This window comes from Talpa europaea (assembly GCF_964194135.1).
Source record: "Talpa europaea genome assembly, chromosome: 1".
Lineage (NCBI taxonomy): Eukaryota > Metazoa > Chordata > Mammalia > Eulipotyphla > Talpidae > Talpa > Talpa europaea.
In genome coordinates this window covers 2,428,851-2,450,189 of record NC_140073.1, presented here as the reverse complement: position 1 = coordinate 2,450,189, position 21,339 = coordinate 2,428,851, and the positions used below count along the sequence as shown (strand labels likewise).

Genomic DNA, 21,339 nt, shown 5'->3' with positions numbered 1-21,339 from the left:
ATCCCTCCCAGAGCCCTGCGGCGCAGGTGGGAATTAGAGCGCCGTTCCCAGGAAGAGGCTGTGCCTCGGGCTTGACCGCTTTCACAGAGGTGCGCTTTCATGAGATTAAACTTCACCAGGCACTCACCTGTCCTACTTGAGTGAGGCAGCTTCTCTGAAGCAGCTAATCCCTGCGTTGCTTACCTGGCTTGAGCCAGGACATGCACTCACAGCACGTAGTGGGGTGCGCTGTGGCAGGAACAGCTCCACCCTGTGCAAATTCCCTTCTCTGGGTGACTCACCGCAAAGCAGAGCCAGGCAAGCCGATCTGTCATGCCACGCAGGGTCAGAGAGCACAGAAATGGGACTCTTGGTGCCTCACAGAATTGATCACTAGATGCATAGGTGACCCACAGAGACCAAAGTAAATCTTGCCCCGACCTTGGGAGATGCGAAGTCTTTTAAACAGTGTTTGAGGGGGATGACGGTTCATGGAGAACACTTTTAAATATTGGTCAGCTGCTCTCCTGGGGAAACCCGGGGTCGGGGGTGGGGGGTGTCCTTACAGCAGTGGATTCTCCGTAGTTGTTGAACTCCAGCCAGTGGAGGTTGTTGCTTGGCCCAGACCCAGTGCTGGCCTCTGAGAAACTCCAGCATGCTGTGCCATCCAGAGTGCCATGTGGACTCAGTGGCACAGAGGCACCACTGCCTCGAGCAGGAGTGGAGGTGCTACCTGCCGGAGGTTGGCACCTTGGGATCCATAGAACCAGGACTCTGCCCCAGGTGTTGAGTCTGCACCCCAGAGCATGCAGCCCGGCACCTGCAGGTTCTAGTGTCTGGACTCCGAGTGCTGCTAGTTAGGAGTCCATGACCTCTAACATTTGCCTCGGGTACTGGGCTAACGATCTTTTGAATCATAAGATCATCCTGTTATCGAAAACTTTTGCTTAACGGAGTGAATTGATTTCCTTTCTTCTTGGGCTCTGTCATTGCAGCGGGAGATTCGGGGGGGGGGGTGTATTTTGTATAGGAAGTTGGCCGTCCCTAGCTGGTTGTCTGACAGCTTGTGTGCACTTTTTCGTGTTTTGACTTGTGTCTTTGCAAATAACCTTCTTCTTGTTATGTAAGCCCAGGGAGCCATGGTTGTTACCGTGGCTATAAACTATCCTCTGTAGGAAGGCTTGGGGTACCTTGAGTACATCTCCAAGGGCTTCCCTCCGGGCTTTCCCACCCTATGTAGATAGAGTCCTTAATGTCGACAGAGGAGGGGTCACTTAGCGTGAGCAGGGTTTTGTTTTGCGTTTTGTTTTTACTTCGGGAGATGTTAATGGTAACGATTTTAAATTTGGAAAATTGCCTGAATTCTGTTTGTGAGCCCATGTAGTAACTAATTCCCTACATTTCATTGCAGTGTTTCTTTTGATCGGGTAGCCGACATCAACTTTACCCTCAATACGAATGACAGTGTGAGTACTTATGTTTCCTGTTCTGCACACTGTGGGAGGTGGGGGTGGGGTTGTCGGAGCCTGCAGGGGGCGCTCACCCACTGGGCCCTCCGTGCTCACGGGACCTGCCTTGCTCTGTGGCCATGTGAGCTTGCAACCCTGGTTCCAGGTGGGACAGCTTAGGAAAACCAGGGCCCCTGGTGATGCAGAACAGACTTGGAGGCCCCACAACGGTGTGTGACTCTGCCTGCTGCCTTGTACGCCTGCCTGTGTCACCAGAGAGGCACCTGGACTAGACCAGCCTCTCACCACCAAGGCAGCTGCAGCAATGTGGGGCTGGTGCCATTTGAACAGGCACAGCATGGGGGCCCCTGCCTGGTTTGCTGTGGATACTGAGATGGTAGGGACCACCAGAGACTACCAGCATGGCTGCCTGGGCTGGCCATAGCAGGGGAAATACAGTTTGCCCTTCCTGCTAGAGTGGATCTGGGGCGGGGGTGCAGGGAGGCTCCTAGTGCTGAAGTGCTGCAATGGCCGGGTGGATGTGAGCCCACGAGGGGGCAGTCTCAGTGCCTCTCGCACACACTGGCTTTGAGTCCAGTCTTTTGCAGGGAACTTTTTGTTGTTCCTTACACAGAAGCTAACAGTAGCTGCTGCCACACTCTTGTTGGACGTCTGGATAGGCAGCCTGCTTTCAAGAAAACGAAAAAATTCAGTTTTCATTGGTAACTTCTAGAGAAAATAACTAGATTTTTCAATGTGTTGTATTCTTTTTTTCTCTCTGTAGGGCAATATTGCCTTGTTTGAGGCATGCTGTAAGGAACGGATACAGCAGTTTGATGATGGCGGTTCTGACGAGGAAGACATCTGGGAGGAGAAGCACATCGCGTTCACGCCAGAGTCCCAGAGACGGTCCAGGTGAGAGGGTTGGTTGCAGTCACATCACTGCCCGCTGCCCAGGGCCAGCGGTGGTCTGGAAGATCTCGCCAGGGTCACCAGATAGCGCTGTGGCACGATCAGAAAGGCCCTTGCCAGCTGGTGGGTGTGGCCGTAAAAGCCTGGACAGCAGGGGTCCCCCCCACCTTAGCAAGAGCAGAGGCCCGAGCTTTGTGTTGTCTCTGAGAAGAGGCTGAAAGATTGCAGAGGAGCTCGAAGTTGTTTATGGACGCCCTTGGGGAGACAGTCATATCAGTTGATACCTACAGGGATCACCCTAGAGTTTTTGTTTCTGTTTTTGTTTTTTAAAAATCACTCATAAGAAGCTAAATAAATTTGCTCCTGTAGACAGGGAGTTTTTGTTCCCTGAGTGTTCATTATCAGAATCTTTATTAGTGGAAGAGGGATATTTGAAAGGCAGCTGAACTTCACATTTTTATTCCATTTACTTTTAGTAAGTGGCATTTCTCTCATGGCATGCAATTCAAAGAGAACAGAAAAGTCTCCAGACTTTTGGATGGAGGGTAAAATCCCCTCCATCCTTGCCTCATGGGGGCCCTCCCGGTGCTCTTGCTGGAGGGGACGGCTAACACCTGTGCCCGGCTCGTGCCATGCTTCTGCCGCGCCTCAGGTTGCAGGAGCCCCGACGCTGGCCTCACCAGCAGAGGTGTCTTCGGCTCACCGTCTGGAGCTGTTGGGGCCGTTGAACCCGACCCTGTCTCTGGTCCCCCCGCTGACATCTTCTGCATGTTGGGTTTTCACCTTAGCGCAGGGCCAGCAGCATGAGACGCGTGTCTGTCTGTGTGATGGTTTTCTTGTGTGGTTACTCTTATTTTTTTTTTCAAGACAAAGCCCTGGTCAGGTGTGTCTGCATTTATCAGGAGGTTCTCGTCCTTGTGTGGTGTGGATTTGCTAAATGCCCGCTCGTTTGGGCTCGGGCAGGCTCTTCACGCTAGGTTGCAGCAGCACAGTGCCTCTCTCCTCCCCGCCCCTGTCTGCAGAGGCACCGCCAGCTGTGTGTGCCAGCGAGGACACCATACTGGAGGAGCTCACAGGGTAGAATGCAGGATTGCGGGCTGGGGAAGGTGGTTTTCTGTTATTTAGCAGCTCTGTGGAGGTGTAACTGGCGTGTGGGGCACTGCACGTCGTCGTGCTCTCCAGCTCGTGAGTCAGCGTGCGCATGCATCCAGGGCTGCCCGCCGGCGGGGTCGTGTATGCTCCGGCCATTCGCAGATTTCCCCGTGTTCTTCCCCCATCTTTTTGTTCCTTTAGGGTGACTTGCCTTTCTAGAGTTTTATATAAACTATGTATTATATACCTTCGTTTCCTTTATTCCATCCCCCTCGGCATCATTATTTGAGTCATCTACGTTACATAATGTGCCAATGGGTCACTCCTTTTTTTGGGCCACACAGTGTGTAACCATGGTGTACTGTCAGCTCTTCCTTCATTTCCCTGTTGATGGTCATGGGCTGTTTTCATCTGTGGGCTGTGTCATTAGGTGAAGATAGATTGTGTCTACTTTAAAATGTGTACTGGAAACCCTAAAGCAGCCACTAAGTAAGAAAACAAAGAATTATAGTAAATAAACCAACAAAGGAAGTTAAATCATAAAAAAGTTCTAAATGAAGGCAAAGAAAATCAATAGATGATGGTATTAAACTTCCGCAGCTATATCAGTAGTGTAGGTATGTTAACTAGTGATCCATAAAGCCCAGTGAAAACACCGAGATTGTTAGATCAAATAAAAAATAAGGTCTGGCTATATCCTGCCTATGTGAAATAATTTTAAATATGAAGACACAAACAGGTTAAAAGGAAAAGGATAGTAAAAGATACCCCTTGTCAGCACTGGCAAAAAGAAAAGGTAAGAGTCTGGAGCAATATTTAAGTAGATTTCACAGGGAAGGGCTCAAGGAGCTCTTTATATGATGCTAATAGGGTCACTTTGTTAAGAGAACATAGCAGTAAATATACCCTCCATACCTGGTATCAGAGGCTCCAAAAACGAGAGCTACAACTGCTAAGAGAAGACCGCTCCACAACCACAGCCAGGTATGTCAGCGCAGTGGGCAGAAGTCAGTAGGGACACCGAACCCTTAAACTACACTCACCCAGCCTGGCTTATGAAAGATTCATAAAGCACCCCACTAAACGAAGGCAGAACATGGGCTTTTCAAGTACAATGTGAAATATTTCTCGAGAGAGACCATATCTAGAATGCATAGCAAGTCTCAGTAGATTCTAAAAGTTTAATTTATATATAGACTGTTCTCTGAGCCAATGGAAATAAATTAGAGGTGTGGAATTATGTTAGAGGTCAGTAGCAGAACGATCTCTGGAAAATTCCCAAGTATTTGGAAACTTAATAACCATTGGGTTAAAGGCGAAATCAAAGGGTAAATTACACGGTGTTTTGAATGGAGAGATTTAGGAGGGTGCAACTAATACAGCACACAATCATTTTTAGCACAAACTGCCTATTTGAAAGGAAAATTCAAATCAGTTTCCATCTTAAGAAATTAGAAAACCAGAGCACATTAAACCCAGATGTAAACAGAAATAAAGAAATAATAAAGAGCAGACATCGATGAAATGCAAAACAGAAAAGCAACAGGAAAAAGGTGGTGGTTTGAGAGTAAAGAAATAGTCATACCATCTAGACAGAATAGTGAAGGGAAAAGGAAGGTACACATTACTAATGTTAGGAGCAAGAGCAGTCACATCATTGGGGATTCTGCAGATTCTGACAGGATCAGAAGAGGGGATATTACGGACAATTCTGTGCCAGTAATTCTTACACATCGGTGACCTTTGGAAGGCACAGACTACCAGAGTACATGCAAAAAAGGGAACCTAACTAGTCCTGCATCTGTCGAAGAAGTTGAATTTTTAGTTTAAAATATCCCACAAACACACGGGCTTAATGTCTCAGACCCAGATGCCTTTTCTGATGAGGTCTACTAAACATTTCTGAAAGAACTTAAATCAGTTCTATACAGATGCTTCCAGAAAATTGGGAAGGAGGTATTAATGCCTATCTCTCTCGATGAGACTCCATCATTGTGACCAGATACCAAAACACCTGAACATAGGTGCACCTCCTGAACATAGGTGCAAAGTCTCCTTTAGAATTTTTAGCAAACAAATCAATAAGCATGTGGCTGAATCCTAGGAATTCTTAGCAAATTGGGTAGAGAAGGAAATTTCTTCAACTTGATTAGCAGTCAGACTTCTATGATTAACCTGTGCTTGGCATCACACTTATTGGTAAATAAGACTGAATGGTTTCCACTAAGATCGAGCTGTCTGCTCTCACTTCTTTTCAATATCATGCTGGAGGTTCTAGCGAGTGCAACAAGTGAAGAAAAAGAAATAAAGTACATCTGAATTAGGAAGCAAAACTGCATTGTTCACGGATTATCGTAACTTGACAATGTGGAGCAGGTTTTGGAATCCACAACAATACTACTAGACAGTTAAGTGGCTTTCACAAGATTGCATGTTTCACGGTCAATAGATTCTTTTATTTCCACATGCTATAGCAAGCAGTTGGAGTTGAAATTACTAAACAGTACTATTCATAATAGCATCAACATGGAAAATATGTGGGGGTAAACCTGACAAAAGATGTGCAGCACCTTTACCCTAAAAACCACAAACCAGCTGAGACAAGTCAGAGCCTTGATCCACGGTTAGCTGAGACTCGGGATGGTCGCTCCAGGCCCCAGTTGCTGTGCGGATGCCCGGCCGTCCTAGAGAAAATCCTGGAAGGTTTCATGTGCTTATTTGACAAGTTGATTCTTGCATTCATATGGAAATGCAAGGGATCCAGAATAGCCCAAGCAGTTTTCATAAAGAGCAAAATTGAGGACTAATACTGATTTCAAGATAACGTAATTAAGATGATGACGATAATTAAGATAAGGGATACATGGGGGGTAGAATAAGAGTCATTGTAGAGACAGCTGAGTTTTGATAGAGATGCACAGGCAATTGAGAGAAGATTGCCTTTGGAACAAATAGTCTAAGTGATAGCTGGAGTGTTTGGCCATCCATATAAAAAATGAACTCCATCCTTTCCGCTTACCACACACGCGTTAATGCCAAATGAATCTTAGATCTGAATGTAAAACATAAAAGCTTATACTAGAAAATCTTTGTGACCTTGCATTAGGTAAAAATTTCTGTGTTGAGCTTCATCAAAGTTAAGACATTTTGCTCTACAAAGACAGTGTTAAGTGCAAGGAGAGACCACACACTAGGAGAAGACGCTTTCAGAGCACACAGGCGTGCGAGTGGGGTAGCTGAAGACTCCCATAGCTAAGACAATAGGCCAGTTCTTAGAATGTGCCAAAGACATGGAGACAGTTCAGATAAGAAGGTGTGTGGGTGGCAAATAAACAGGTAAGAAGTGCAACATCCTGGTCAGTAGGAAAATGCCAGTTCCCGCCAGCATGAGACACCCCAGCACACCCCTGCAAGGTCACCTTGTAGATGTGGGCTCCACCTGGAGCTCAGCCAGGGGCAGGCTGAGGGGTCTGGCGGCACGCTGATAGCCCAGTCTCCCGGATGTAGCCACATGGCTGCTGGGCAGATGTGGCCCCATGGAAGTGCAAGGTGATTTTTTTATTGTTGGATGACCTTTAGAGTTGCCTGATTTGAGCTGCAGCACTAAATAGTTGGGTTCTTTTTCTCTTCTCTCAGCTCGGGGAGCACAGACAGCGAGGAAAGTACAGACTCTGAAGAAGAGGATGGAGCCAAACAAGACTTGTTTGAATCCAGTAGTGCCAATACAGAAGACAAAATGGAAGTCGACCTGAATGAGCGTAAGTTGCCATATTCTTCCACAATAGTTGCTGTGTTTGGAATTGGGTATTTCGAAAATAGGCAAAGCAGCCTGTACCGTCTGAGATGGCTTCTGAAGGGAGAGTCATGCTGTCGGGCCATACCTCTGATGACAGTGCCCCTCTGCTGTGAGAGTCAAGCCAGGGACACCGCACACTGCTGCCCATGGCCTGGCCCCATCACCTGGTAGCAGAGACTGGAGGGGGGGAGTCACAGACGGTGGGGAGAGGAGGAAATGCTGTGGTGTGGGGAGTTATACGTGGACCACGACAGGGGAAACACCGCAGTATTAAGCCATTTTATGTATTTATTTTTTTAAGATTTATTTTATTTATACAAGAGCCGGGGTACAGTCCAGATGCACGGGAGGGTGAGAGGATTCACCCGAAACAGAGTGGGGAACAGAACAGGCAGACTGACAAAATACACTGCTGAGGGGAGCAGCGGGCGAGACAGGAGAGGTCTGCTGTGCCATGTGGGTTGCTCCAAGGCCGGCGGGGATTGAACTGGCACTGCAGAGGCTACAGACAGCTTCACAGCACTGCGCTCAACCGCCTGCGCCTCCAGGGAGGCCCAGATTAAGCCATTTTATTTTATTTTATTTTATTTTTAAAGATTTATTTTTTATTTATTTATACACGCACTGGGTACAGTCAGAAGCGCGGGAGGGTGAGAGAATTCACCAGAGCCAGAGCGGGGAGCAGAGCAGGCAGAAGGACTGAAGTACACTGCTGTGGGGAGCAGCGGGCGGCAGGAGAGGTCTGCACACCATGTGGGACCCTCCTCCGGGGGCCGGGGAGCAGCCGGGGATCAAACCGGCACTGCAGAGGCTGCTGCAGCTTCGCAACCCAGCGCTCAACCACTGCGCCACTGGGGAGGCCCCAGATTAAGCCATTTTAAATGGGTCCTTCAGTGTTTGTTTATGACCCTAGAATTTACCCAGCTTTTTATGTCCTGTTCCTTACTAAGACGGCTGGAGTTAGCTGGCTTTAAAACATACAGTTAGTGTGTACACATTCAGATAAAGCTTCAGCTCACAGAGCCATATGGGCCGATACCGGGGCTTGCCTTGGGCTGGGAGAGCCTCCTGTTCCTGGGAAGGCCTTTGAAGACTCGCGGCTAGGGCTGAACCCAGCTCCGGGGCTCGGCTTCATCTCCCCTCGGACTGGCCATGCCCTCAGCAGTGAGCCTACAAGCTCCACCCTTGACTGGTCGGGCCACTGCCAGCTGAAAGAGGAGGTCCGCCCTTTCCCCGGACTCCTTCAGCTCACCCTGTTCAGAAGGAGAAATTGGCTTTTCTCTGTAAATCAGTTCACTTCAACATGCCTTTCTCAAGCTCCTGCCGGGTGCCAGAGGCAGGAGCACCTTTAGCCTCCAGGAGCTCTGAGTCTGCTGAGGATGTTAATGCTTTGCGCTTGGGACACAGGGCCAGAGGTGTTAGGAGTGGGAGGAGGAGAGTCGGCTCCTTCTGCCACCTGCAGGCACCTCCTGGAAGAGGTGACACCTGGGGACAAGCAGGGATCAGTCAGTTTCAAGGAGAGAGCGGGTGGCGTGGAGACCATGGAGGGCGGCCTGGAGATGAGACCAGAGGCAAGACTGTGACTCCTGAGAGTTTTAGGACAACTAACGTGTGGGTTTGTTTTGAGACACTCGCTCATGGCGTGGGCGCTGGGTGAGGAAGCGCGCTCTAGAGAGCCACAAAGATACTGCGCACCTCAGACACCATGAGTGTTGCTCGGGCCGGCTGGGCAGCAGGGAGGAAAGAAGGAGACGGGGCGAGGCCGTGAGCGGGGAGCCCTGGGGACTGCAGGTATGGGTGTGCTCAAGTCCCCAGCTCAGCATAGGAGGGCACACCCAGGGATGGCCACAGGCCTCGTCACCTGGCAGAGCCAGCACCTGCCCCCTGGACCTCGGCCCGGCTCCGGACACCACCGTGTTGTTTCTTGCCTTTGTGTTGGGTTGTCCCTGGGCCGCCCTGTGAGTGGGTCACATAGCGTATGTCTCCCTGCACCAGCCCGTGTCACTCAGCCTCGTGTCATCGGGAGCCCCCCGCCCCCGCCCGCCTCTCTGGGTCTGATGTTGCCGTGATGGCTCATGGAGCCCGGAGAGGTGTTTTGCTTGCATCACCGGCTGATTACAAAGGGTATTTTAAAAGATACCAATGAACAACCAGACAGAAGAATAGAACAAGATCCAGATGGACCCCAGGCACAAGGGCTCCTGTCCCCGTGGGGCCTGGCTCCCTTTCTTCACCAGCCTAGAAGCTCTACGCTCCCGCAGTGTGGGGTCCTTGCGGAGATGACATTAAGTCAGAGTGGGTGATTACATAGCCGGCCGTTGGAAATCAGCTCGGCCTCTGCTGCTCTCCATGCCCTGGAACTGGTGGCTGGGGGTCTGTTGGAGTGGGTGAGGCTGAAAGTTCTGATTCTCTGGCCCCCAGGGTAGTCCCCTGGAGGCCTGCCCGAGTCCTGAGGCTGTGTAGGAGCCCCCTGGCCTCTGGTCATCGCCTGGGAATCCCAGAAGATACTTCGCTTCAGAGATTCGGAGGCTGAGAAGGAGGTGGGCGGGCTGCAGGGCCGCTGTGAACGTATGAAGTGGGGCCGGATCCGGACTGGGAGGCATTAGGTAGTTTCCAGTCACTGCAGTTGAAGAACCAACCTACTCTTTTTTCCTTAGATCTTGGCATAGTTTCAGGTTTACAAAATAGTGGCAAGAATTGTACAGGAAGTGACCTTATCCCCTTCATCAACTCTCCCCACAATGTTAACGCGACCCTGGTATACTTGTGCCGAGTAAGAAGTGAACATCGTTTTCTTTCACATGTGAAAGAAATTTCTTTCAATGTCCGTCCCTGTGCGTGATTTCTATTGGAAGATAAACTGTTAGAAACGGAGCAGCTGAGGCATAAAGGAAGCACAGGTTGTGCTAGATGTCTCAGGCCGAGGCCCAGGGTGGCACCTTTTGCACTGTGCTTGTAGTGGATCCGATTACCTTTCCCTACATCTGCTAGGTTTTTTGTCATTGCTGATCTGTTTTTGAAAAATGTCTTGTGTTACATTAAACCACTAAAGTATTCTCCAAATGAAATTTCTCCCCTCTTTTTCAGCACCCAACTGGTCGGCCAACTTTGATGTCCCCATGGAGACAACCCACGGTGCCCCCTTGGACTCTGTAGGGTCTGATGTCTGGAGTACAGAGGAACCAATGCCAACTAAGGAGACGGGCTGGGCTTCCTTTTCTGAGTTCCCATCCTCCCTCAGGTGAGCACACGTACACCAGCGTCCCACCTCCCCGGGGCCCCTCACTTTGTCAAGTGGGACTCACGCCTGAATCACGTAACCATTGACGTCTCCGTGGAAGATGCTGACATGGTGTTTTCGCAAGAAAAGCCATCAGTGTGCTTCTTCCTTTAGTCCAGGACGAATTAGGGAAGAGAATAGATCTTGAACTGGAAAGAGGTGGCCCCGGATGTTAGCAGGATGCCACCAAGATGGCCTCTCCCAGGGCGTCTTATGGCTCCACCAAGCTGCCAGGTGGAACTGAGGGGACAGGAGCACAGCGGTGCCAGGGAGGCACCTGCAGGTGCCTGCGTGTGTCTCCGGAATGGAGTAGAGACCTTGAACTTGCAGCTCGCTGGTCACTAGTCTGAAGCAGCATATTGAGGGTGTGATTGTCGGTATTGTCATTTGTGTCATTCATGAGGAATATGACCCGTCATTTCATTGTTCTCCGCCGTGACATCAGCATTTGTGGATTCGTTAGACCTGCTTTGATTGGCTAAGCAGTTTTATTTTGTCTACTGAAAAGTCAAGTCTCCCACACCCCACTGCATTCCCTATTCTAACAAGTGATGTTTGTAAATACCCCCTGGTAATGGGAAAGATAAGAAGACAAGCTTCCAGAAGCCTGCAGTTAGCAGTGTAGGCAAGCCAAAGAGCAGGCTGGGACCAGGTCACTTTCTCGCCTCTTTTCAGCAACAGTAGCCAGAAGCTACTCTGAGGGGTGCAGTGAGATTTGGGGGAGCATCTGCAAGGTGTTCCCATGCTGGTCACTGACTTTCTGCACAAAGCTGCCCTTTCTCTAGCTCTTGCTCGTCTCTGCTCTGGTAACTGGAGGGGAGGGTAGGCGCTCCCGGCTGCGTGTGTTGCTGAAGCAGCATCTTTCCTCTGCCCCTCGGCAGGGTGATATTTTCACATGAAATATCAGGAGCAGGGGTGGGCATAAGTAAGAGTTTTGTGAGCATGGCCCTGCAGAGGGTTGGCACAGTTATTACCACCACCCCGTCCTGGCCCTGGGAACCTGCAGTGGGGGTACAGCAAGAGGCTGGGGTGGGACAAGAAGTTGGGCATGTTCTGAAGCGGCCAGAAAGCCTCTGAGGAGTCCCTGCTGGTGGAGCGAAGGCTCTCCTACTGGGCCAAGCAGCCCTGCCCGCCGTCGTGCTGCCTCTGCTCTGACGACTGCTGCTGTCTTCCTGGTGGGGCCAGAGCTTACTTCAAAGTTTTCTGGTGAATGATGGCAGGTGAAGTCCTGTTGCTAATATCTGAATGTTCTCTTTCCTACAAGCACGAAAGACTCTTTGAGAAGTAATTCCCCAGTGGAAATGGAAACCAGCACTGAGCCCGTGGGCCCCCTGGCACCGAGTGTCACTGCGCTCGCGGTGCAGCCGGAAGGTGGGTGCAGGCCCGTTGTGGCGGTGTCCCAGCTTTTATTTTACCTCTAGTTTTCTGGATCTGAAAAGTTGTCTTTGCTGCATTGCAACTTCACAAAATTGGTCTTGACTGGTCAGGAGTTCAAAGGAACTGGGAAAATGAGGACAAAGTTATCTTTTTGTTCCAGAACCATACCATGTACAGTCTAAGAGTAAGGGCTTAAATGAACAGCTGTGCAGTCCCATCAGTGCCCCGAAAAAGAAACTGAGGCCCAGAAGGGAAGAATGTTGTAGCTCGCAGTCCTCAGAGTGAGGGAAGCAGAAGCCTTGTGTGTTTGGGCATGTTTCGGGCTGCGGCTATGTGTTTTGTCCTCGCTCCAGAACAGATGACGTGTTTGGGGGTGCTCAGGGGTTGTCTTACTATTCAAGATGTGCTGCTGGCATTGGCCCTGAGCCATCCCGACCAGAGGGACCTTGGGAGACGTGGGGAGAAGGGAGGAGGCTGGCGAAGGGGTGTGACAAAGGGGTGTGACAGGTGGCCGGGATTGGGTGTGCCAGGAGCAAGCCCTTTGACAGGGCATAAGAACCTTGGGGCTGGGAGGACACCAGAGCCAGTGACTGAGCGCCCTCACTCCTCCCTCAGCAGTTCTGTAGGGGGCTGATTACCCCATAGGGTGAATAAGGAAAGTGACTTCCCAAGCAGGAGCTGGGACACCAGGCGGGTGGGTCTGCACATGAATTGCAAAAGCAGATGTGCACTTGGGTGCAGCTTAGTTCTGGCGCACATGCCCATCAGCTGCGTGTTCTTCCAGCCCCGGGCAGCGTGGCCATGGAAGCCAGCTCCGACGGAGAGGAGGATGCCGAGGGTGCAGACAAGGTAACTGAGACAGTGATGAATGGCGGCATGAAGGAAACGCTCAGCCTCACTGTAGATGCCAAGACCGAAACCGCGGTCTTCAAAAGGTAACCAGGGCTTGCGCGCACGGCCGCCCCGGTCGTTGGGAGGCTGGTGGGGGAGCCTGGAGCATTAACATCTCTAATTCGATTAGAACTAGCTTGGTACCTGACATCTCTGTGAGACCTGGCGACTCTTACTGACGACAACAAGAGCTTGGGCCCCTCAGTGCCTGCCACACGCACTTTCTCTTTCTGTAGTACGCAGAAGCCTGGCTTACGTTTGGCTGGAAGAGCTGCAGAAAGCTAGCTTGCAGGCTGTAGCCAGACCAGCTCGTGAGGCCACTGCAAAGCAGAGGTCATGGGAGAAAAATTAATCATAGGCTGATCTCATGTGCTGAGCGCTCAGACGCAGAAGTGCTAGGCTAGTCAGCCACGCCCAGCACCGTGGTTTCAACTCACAACCAGGATGTAGCACACTAGTGTGAGGATATTCCAACATTGTCAGCATCATGGAAGGTAATTCACAGACAGATAAAAGGATAAAAACCATTTGGACCTTCAGTAGATGGAGGAAAAACATTTGATCAAAATGAAGGCCTTTCATGACATCTTAGGCTCCCAGGAATAGAAAAGAGATACTTGAAACAGTTTAAAAAGGTCTACTGAACATCTACAGCCGACTTGTTCTGAACATTGAGGCCCAAGAAATATTCCCCTCAGAGGCACAAGCCAGTGGGCCAGTAGTCACTGCTTCTCTGTGGTGCTTTGCTGGCGTTTTCATAAATACAACAAAATAAATGGTATAAAGATTTGAAAGAAAAAAAGTAAGTGGTTATTGCTTAACTGTAAATTATGGTTTTGTATGTAAAAAAAAAAAATTCAGCTGCATCTGTAAAGTTTAAGAATTACTAGAAAAGCTCAGCGAGTTTGCTGGACATGCAACCTGTAAACCAGGGAGCAGTGCCTTAGATGTTCTTTTTAAGGAAAAATGTTATATTTGGCCTGTGAGGTAAGTAAGATTGAAAGATACGGTGAAGACCTAAATACAGAGGGAGTGGTGCCGCGTTTGTTAATGGGAAGATGTTTTTGGCCTTTTCTAACAATCTGTGAAATGAATGCTTCTCTCCTCGAACTCCCAGTGGAGTTCTCCATGGACGTTGAGAAGCCAGTTGTGAGATTCTTGAAGACCAAAGAGCCGAGATCATTTCAGAGAGAAAAGTGAGGGGCTTCACCACACTGGAAGTCAAGACTTCCTAGAGCTGCTATTTGGAGCTGGCAGGGCCGCCAGAGCTAGACACAGGCGTGGCACACATCGCAGCGACCGTGCCGTGTATGGCGGGCTGTTCGAAGAAAAGTGAAATCTTTCAACGTTGTAAGAAGGGCAAGACTGCAACTTTCAGGTGCAGCATCTTTATAATTTAGGGGTAAAGAACTTTTTTAACCCTAAAACAGCCAAACCATAAAGGAAAAGTTTGACAAATGTGACTGTTTCTTTTGTAGTATTCTAGAAGATAGGATAATGTGGGAAGGTAAGCCATAACCAGCAAAGAAAGATTCAGTAGCTAGGGTATAGGAAGACCCTAATGTCAGTAAGAAAGAGACACTCTAATAATAATTTTTTTAGTGGAATAAAGGAAACAAGCCATTATCTGGAGGAAAACAGCTGCGAAGCGCCTGCAGGGACGTGCCCCTGGCTGCGTCATGCACACTGGTCTCTGATGCCTGCCTTAAGTCATTACAGAAAATACAAAAAGTAAAAACTGCCATAAAATACTTTATGAGACAGTGAGGTCTCAATTCAAAAACCAGATAAGGATAAATACAGAAAGTGATGAGCTCATGTCATTTTTTTGCAAATGAAATGCAAAACCCCCTGTAAAACATTTGCCTGACTAACCCAGTAGCTGCTTAAAGTCAACTCGTAGTGACCAGTTAACACGTCAGGAAAAGGTGCCGGGGTAACTCACTTAGATTAATAGGCTGGAGCAAAATCATTCAGTATTTTGCTAAAGCTTTTGATAAAGTTCCATCCCTATATGTGATTCAAATGCTGAGCAGAGCAAGAACACAGGTGGAGCTTCTCAACTTGGTGCAAGCTGAGTACCAAAACGTGACTGCAGAGATCTCGCTTCTGCGGGGAATTTCAGATGCACCCACTCCCTTTAGGAGAAGGGACAGAGAAGGCTGTGATGTCACTGCAGCCGAACAGGTGGTCCTGGCGGTGTCACGAGGGGAGCCGTGTGGCTGTTGCACTGGCAGTGATGACCGTCATCTGCAGCCACGTCAATCACAGACGTGAGGGCTAGAGATGGAGTTTAAAGATCTGGAATCTGAGTCTATAATGAAAGGCCAAGTACCAATCACAAAATAGATCAAGCCATAGACTCTTCTGGAACCATCTTAACCTGCGATCTCTATAGAGTTTGGAAGTGCAAATAGGAGCAGCCACGGCGATCTGCGCAGTGGAGGTCAATCCCGCTCCTGTGGGCAGCAATGAGACTCCGCTGCCCCCCTTCACCTTCAGAGCTGACCCGTCAGACTTCGTTAAAGCCGCCCGAGAAATACACTCTAAAATTTATGTGGAAAAATAAAGCTTCACAAGTTGCTTAGAAAGCCAGAAGGAAGGTTAAATCAGAGTACTTGGTCCTGCTGCAAAGTCACCAGAAGGAAATAATGAACATGGCGTGATGCCAGCACCCAGAGGAGAGACTGCTCCTGCGGGATGGAGAACACGTGACTGGGCAGGCCTGGGGGCAGCTCCCTCCGGGGAGGCTGAGGGTGGCGGCGCTCGGTGTGCGCTGGGGGACTCGCCCTGTGAGGGGAGGACGGCAGTTAACAGCCTGCTTGCTGGGTGAGGACGGTGGTGAGGGGGATTGCGGGATGTGGCTAGACTCTTTCTGACCTGTGCGCAGGAAGGGACAGCTTTTTAAAAACAAAACAAACCTTCAAGAACAAATCATGATACATAATAGAATAGAGCTGGATAGTTTCTGCTTGAAAATACCGTGGACTAAATTAAGACACTGATAGCAAGTCGGGGTGGGTGGGGGAGGGAATAATATCTAAATCAGCAAGAGATTACTGATACTTAGCATTCAGGGATTCCTGTAGCCCAGGAAGGAGGAGACACAAAACCTGAATCAGAGAACGGGCTCAAAACTCATTCATTATCCACCACCTCTTATTAGACCCCCTGGAATTAGAGGTGTGGCTAGTGCTGAGTATTGGGGTGGAGATAAGGACAGTGGGCCTGCAGGAGCCGCGCTGAGGCAGTGTCTGTAGGGTAGCAGGGGCTGTGTGCAGGGGGCTGGTACAGAGGCAGGAAGTGCAGACAGGATGGTCTGGGGGACTGCGGCCCAGCTCTCTGAGCGCCTTTGCCATCTGTGTCCATCGAGTGGTCAGCACGAGAGAGGCAGCCTCTTGTTCGTGTGCCCAAGTCCTCTGCCCGCAGGATCCATCTCGGTTTTCTTCCTTGTGGTGTCTGTAGTTCTCACGTGTTGCTGGAGGACAGCCTGGGAAATTCAGGCTCAGTCCAGGCTGTGGGGCCCCTCCCACGTGACCCTGCCCCCGGCTGCTGGGTCTTCCCGCTGGCTGTTTAAATGGTGGGCTCTGCCCTGCGAGCAAAGTGCTGTAACTAAAGACTCATTCCTTCAAACAGGTCCATGTGACACCTTCACCGAGTCTGCAGTTTTGCTTATGTGCAGTCGTGGACATATTATTCCCCAAAATTCCTCATTTATAGGAGTATTCTGAAACTCTTGTACATTTCTTTTTCTGTTTTGCACACTTGGCTTCAGAGTGTTGAAATCCTACCGGTATGTACAGACGGGGGCCGCTCTTCACCAGACACAGCCGCATCACACCGTCCCTCCTCGTCCCCACCGTGTGTGCCCTCCCCGTGTGCCCGTCTGTGGCCCCTGTGCTCCTCCCCGAGCATGCGCACCCAGGGCCTCCACTCCATGGCGCTCATGACGTCCGAGTCATCTGCACGTACCCTCACCCTCCGCCCGGCCCTGGTGCTGGGGTGTCTCACGCCGCCTGTCCCCCCTCTTTACTGCAGTGAGGAAGGAAAACTGTCTACCTCTCAAGATGCTGCTTGTAAAGATGTGGAGGAGAGCCCCGAGACGGCGGAGGCAAAGTCTGCAGCCCCCCGGCCCCCCAGCAGTAGTCCAGAGCAGAGGTAACGCCCCACTTCCTGGGCCCCCCAGTGCCTGTTGTCTCCTGGGAGCAGGGAGAGAGGTCGGCCTGGGGGAGGGGGCTGCTTCAGCCCTGCAGCTTCGCGTTGCAGCCCTGGGGGTCAGGATGCCTGAGAACTTAGAAATAAATTTCTCTCCTTCCCGGAAGCCGTGAACAGACGGCTCTTGGGGGTTCTGTGATCTCCCTGTTCCTCTAAGGAGTTCCTGGGAATGAACGGGCTTTCTCACCGCCGAGCCTCCTGCCCCAACCCTTTTTTGATAAGGCCTAAGGCTGATGGCGAGCCCTACAGCACTGGGCGCGTTGGCCCCAGGGAGCCACCAGCCGCAGGCTCAGCAGCTCTGGGTGCCCGTTTTCCAGGGTCGCGCCTGGGAGAGTCTCGGGGAGCTTCCCTCGAGACCCTTCCAGGCGGGTAGCTAAATATGCTCACTGCTCAGTCGGTTCCCTGATTTCTCAGTGTTTGTATGTGGACTGAAAATTCCGCGGCCACGGCCAGGTGGTTTGGATGTGGTGTTTTCTTTCTCGTCACCTTTTGCTTGGACTGAGCCAGTGGTCTGAAGGGCTAGACCCGGTCCCGATGTCCAGGCCGGTGCGGGGCCACACACAGGCCCCTCAGGTAGAGCTCAGGCGACCCCCAGCCCACTGCGGAGCTCACGAAAGGAGACAGGGGTTTGCCTTGGGAAACAAGGAATTTTACTCAGCACATCCACGGTTAATTTTCTTGATGAAATACATTGAAGCATGTATGTTCCTTCCAAAAGGAATAAGGTTAAGGCCCTGTGCTTCCCCTCTGCGCCTCAGGGAGGCCTCACCCATGCGGCCAGCAGGGGCCGCTCTCCACCCACTGGTCGGGCCTGTTCCCAGAGCACCAGACCTCACTGCTTTTCCTCCTGGAAGGTGTGGCCAAAATGAGGGGCCTGCTTTTGTGAGGCAACCCAGTCTCGGTAGATGGGGCGCAGCCTCTGAGAAGGGGACCTGTGAGCCTCCGGCTGTGCTGGCTGCCTCGGGTAAGTTTTCAGATGCGTTACGCCTTGATGGAAAAACACCTGGCAGAGCTGGCCTGGGCTGGGCGCCGCCTTCCCCACAGTGTTGCCGCCGCAGCCAGGGCCGCGGGCCTCCTGACGCCTGCTGCGCACCCTCACGCCGCCTCAGAGCATGAGCGTGTGCGCTGCGTTTCTCGACTGTGTGCTGTCTGCGGAGCACACAGAGACCTGCTGAGCCCTGCCGGGGGTCGGCCCCTTTCCTAGGGAGAGAAAACCGAGGTGGGAGAGGTTAAGAAATTGACTTAAGGTCTCAGTGTGTGAGCGGTGAAGGAAGACTACGTCCCCGGTTGTCTGGTTCCAGAGTTCTCAGTTCCTGTGTCTCTGACATGCTGAGACACCATCATGTCCGTCGGCTGTGAGGAGAGTGTGGCGCGTGGCCCAAGCATGTCGGGTCTCTGGGTGGCTGGCCCGTGTCCTGAGCGAGTGTCCCGTTCACAGATGGTGAGCACGGTCCAGGCGAGCGGGGAGCCTCCGTCCCTCCTCCAGGCCTGCCTGATGCCTTGTGCTTGCGCTTGGCACGTGGAGCCGCGGAGACCCTCCTGTGTGGAGGTGGTGATTTTGGCAGGAAGGTGGTCGGCCGAGTCTGGCGCCACTCGGTGTCGTCCCCACCTCTTCCCCGCTCCCTGCTTTAGCCCCAGCCTCTGCTCACCACGCAAGTATGCTTTTGGGGTTCGGTCTTTTTGGCTTTCTTTTTTGTGTTACCCAATTGGGTTCTTTTACTGATCCACTTGGACAGAGTGAACTGCACATTCTTGTCACAGCTTCTTCCTTCCTTCTCTCTTGAGAGTGTTGCCGCGGGGAGCTTGACTTGGGAACAGTCCCTCTAGGGTCAGCCCCTGACCTGGGAGGCGGTGGGAGCACTTCGGCTCCGAGGCCGGCGTGTTGCCAGCTGTCCGTCCTCCCCACAACTTCGTCTTTTGTTTTCTTTCCTAGTGGCAGACTCCATTTTTCAAGTGAATTTTTTTGTGGCTCTCAATATGTGGGATAGACAAGATGCTTTTCTGAAGGAGAGGTGCGCGTGGGTCTAGACCACGCCTGCGCCTGCTGTGCTCCTTGGGCGCCCGGTTGGTCGTTCTTAGCTCCCGCTCTTCTGCATGCAGCCTCGCCCAGCGCAGCCTTGTTCACCGGAGCTTCCGCTGTGGGTCAGATTCTCTGGTGCTTTTCGTCCGCCCACTGTGAAGCGTCCCTTAAGCACTCAGTACCAGCCCTCCGGCAAAAATTAAAAAAGACCCTCCCTGCCCTGCGGGACTAGCCCACGTCCAGCCCCCCTCCTGTTCTGCCCTCGCGTCTCAGAGTTCCACCTGTTGCTCCCTAGGACTGACCAGCCAAGCCTGCCAGGCGACACGGCGGTTAACGGCCCTGTATGATGAGTGACGTGTGCGCTGCTGACCGAGGACTGCAGACGCCGCCATGCGGGGCTCTGGGGCTTCTCCCGAGCCGCCACGCCGCCACCGCTGCACCCACTCTGCAGGGGATCAGGACCAGCAACCTTTATATTCTAGAGTCTAAGACATTGTACAGAGAGATTCAGAAGTGTAAAAATATTGCACATTGACAAATACCAAGAATTTTTGCGTATGTTTATATTGTATTGTTCTAAATAATGGGCAGCCTGTGAAATAAGATCTTGCCGCCCATGTAATGATTCATAGTGGTAATACTATAGTTAAAATGGCTGTAAGAATAGTTTTATAAAAGTGAATACACAGATCTATTGTATTTGAAACATAACTATTTGACAATTATTAGTGTGACCAAAGTATTAGGCAGTTTTCATACATTTTTCATCTTGTACAAAAATTCGGAATTCGTTTTTCTTCCAGGTTGGCAAGGAGTTGTGGGGCTCACGTGCCCCAAGAGTTCTTTGGTTGGTCTGACATACAAAAGTGATTTTGAATCGGAAGTATTCGGTGTTCTTTTTATAACCAGCTTTTGATTGGTACCTGTTTTCTGTATTGTTTAAAACGGATCAAAAACGTAAGTCTATTGGTAGAGATTAAGTATTTATTGCTACAACTTAGTTGATAAATTGATGTTATTGTAAAGCCATATGTTCTGTTAAAGTCTTGTTTGCTTGAAATGATTCTTCTACAGGTGAAACACTAGGATATTGGCGTGTACACGGCTTGTGGTTTGGGGTTTTTTTTTTTGTTTGTTTGTTTTTTCGTTTTTGTTTTTCGTTTTGTTTCGGTAGTCATCTGCCTTTTTAACCCATTCACCAAAATTCCCCTCGTTAACAAGCATCACCAATGAACATTTCAGAGCAATCGGCGTATCTCACACACCAGAGTCACACCAAGCGGGTCTGTTGAAAAATGCTCGTGCTGCTGACGGGGCCTGAGCGCGTCACCTGCCGGTGGGGCTGCTGCCAGGCGCCTCCGCGTGTGGCTGTTCCGCTGTACCTTGTGAGGTTTCTCTCGTAAATTCTAAACCAGTGTATTTTTTTTAGAACTGGTTTGTGTATATATATAGTGATTATGGATACTAATTCAATGTAATTTATAATTTTCTATGTCAATATAAAAATACATCACAGCCTTCTCAAACAGCTGAAGCAATATATCGTATATTGCCATATCGTCTGGTGAAAGGGTTAAATTACTTCACCTCTTGCACTTTTAGATGCAAATCAGTTTTTCATTTCTGTAATAGAAAATTATTCACGTATTTTTACATCATTTGTTTTTCCTGACCAGTATTTAAAACCAAAAGGATTATTCTGAAAAATGGCCAACGAATTTTTTTAGAAATAGCATCCCAAGCAGCGTGCCTAAACATTACATTGCATATGGAAATAAAAAAATCAAATGTCTAATGCCTTATTTCTCATTTACTTTTCCATCGTGAGCGGTGTAGACACTTGGCGAGGTTGGCCGAGGCAGGCTAGCTCTGAGGACGTGGCGTTGTGGGACGTGCGCCCAGAGGGCGGGGGCCCTGCCTCCAGCCTCCTCAGGAAGCCCTGCTGTCGTGAGCGCTTCCCGGGAGAGGTCCGCGCTCCCCACTCTGAACCTCTCGCTGCGAGCTGACGGGCTCCTCCCGGGTCTCCAGGACGCCTGGCTCACTGCCCCGCCCTTAGGACGCTGACGGACCACGCTGCTGCCCCGCCGGGCGCGGGCCTGTGCTGCCTCCCTCGGTGGATTTGGTCAACTTCCCTGTCCCACCCGAGGTCACGGCACCGACAGCGAGCCACCCGCTGCCGATGGAAGCGCTTTCAGGGCTTTTCTTTGGGGTAGTTTCCGTTTTGCTTGTGTCGCACAGCAGGGCGAGGACCTGAGGACGGGACGGACTTGAGTCTGCTAGCGGTTTCCGCTGGCCAGGAGCAGCCCCTGCTGCGTTTCTGCTGTAACCT

General features: G+C 50.7%; 1 protein-coding gene across 2 annotated transcripts in view; it reads left to right on the top strand.

Annotated features, from left to right (window-relative positions):
* PPP6R3 (protein phosphatase 6 regulatory subunit 3) overlaps window positions 1-19,357 on the top strand; it is a gene marked incomplete at its 3' end in the record, with an annotated part of 119,210 nt that extends 99,853 nt beyond the window's left edge. Inside the window, exons 16-24 of one of the 2 annotated variants that reach the window (XM_084243324.1) lie at window positions 1,391-1,445; window positions 2,212-2,342; window positions 7,068-7,189; window positions 10,315-10,468; window positions 11,772-11,878; window positions 12,669-12,819; window positions 16,551-16,568; window positions 16,814-16,933; window positions 19,306-19,357. In XM_084243324.1, coding sequence (XP_084099450.1) covers window positions 1,391-1,445; window positions 2,212-2,342; window positions 7,068-7,189; window positions 10,315-10,468; window positions 11,772-11,878; window positions 12,669-12,819; window positions 16,551-16,568; window positions 16,814-16,933; window positions 19,306-19,357 — 910 coding nt within the window. The remainder of the gene's footprint in view (window positions 1-1,390; window positions 1,446-2,211; window positions 2,343-7,067; window positions 7,190-10,314; window positions 10,469-11,771; window positions 11,879-12,668; window positions 12,820-16,550; window positions 16,569-16,813; window positions 16,934-19,305) is intronic. The other variant, XM_084243323.1, reaches the window with a different exon arrangement.
* Between the last annotated feature and the right edge of the window lie 1,982 nt (window positions 19,358-21,339).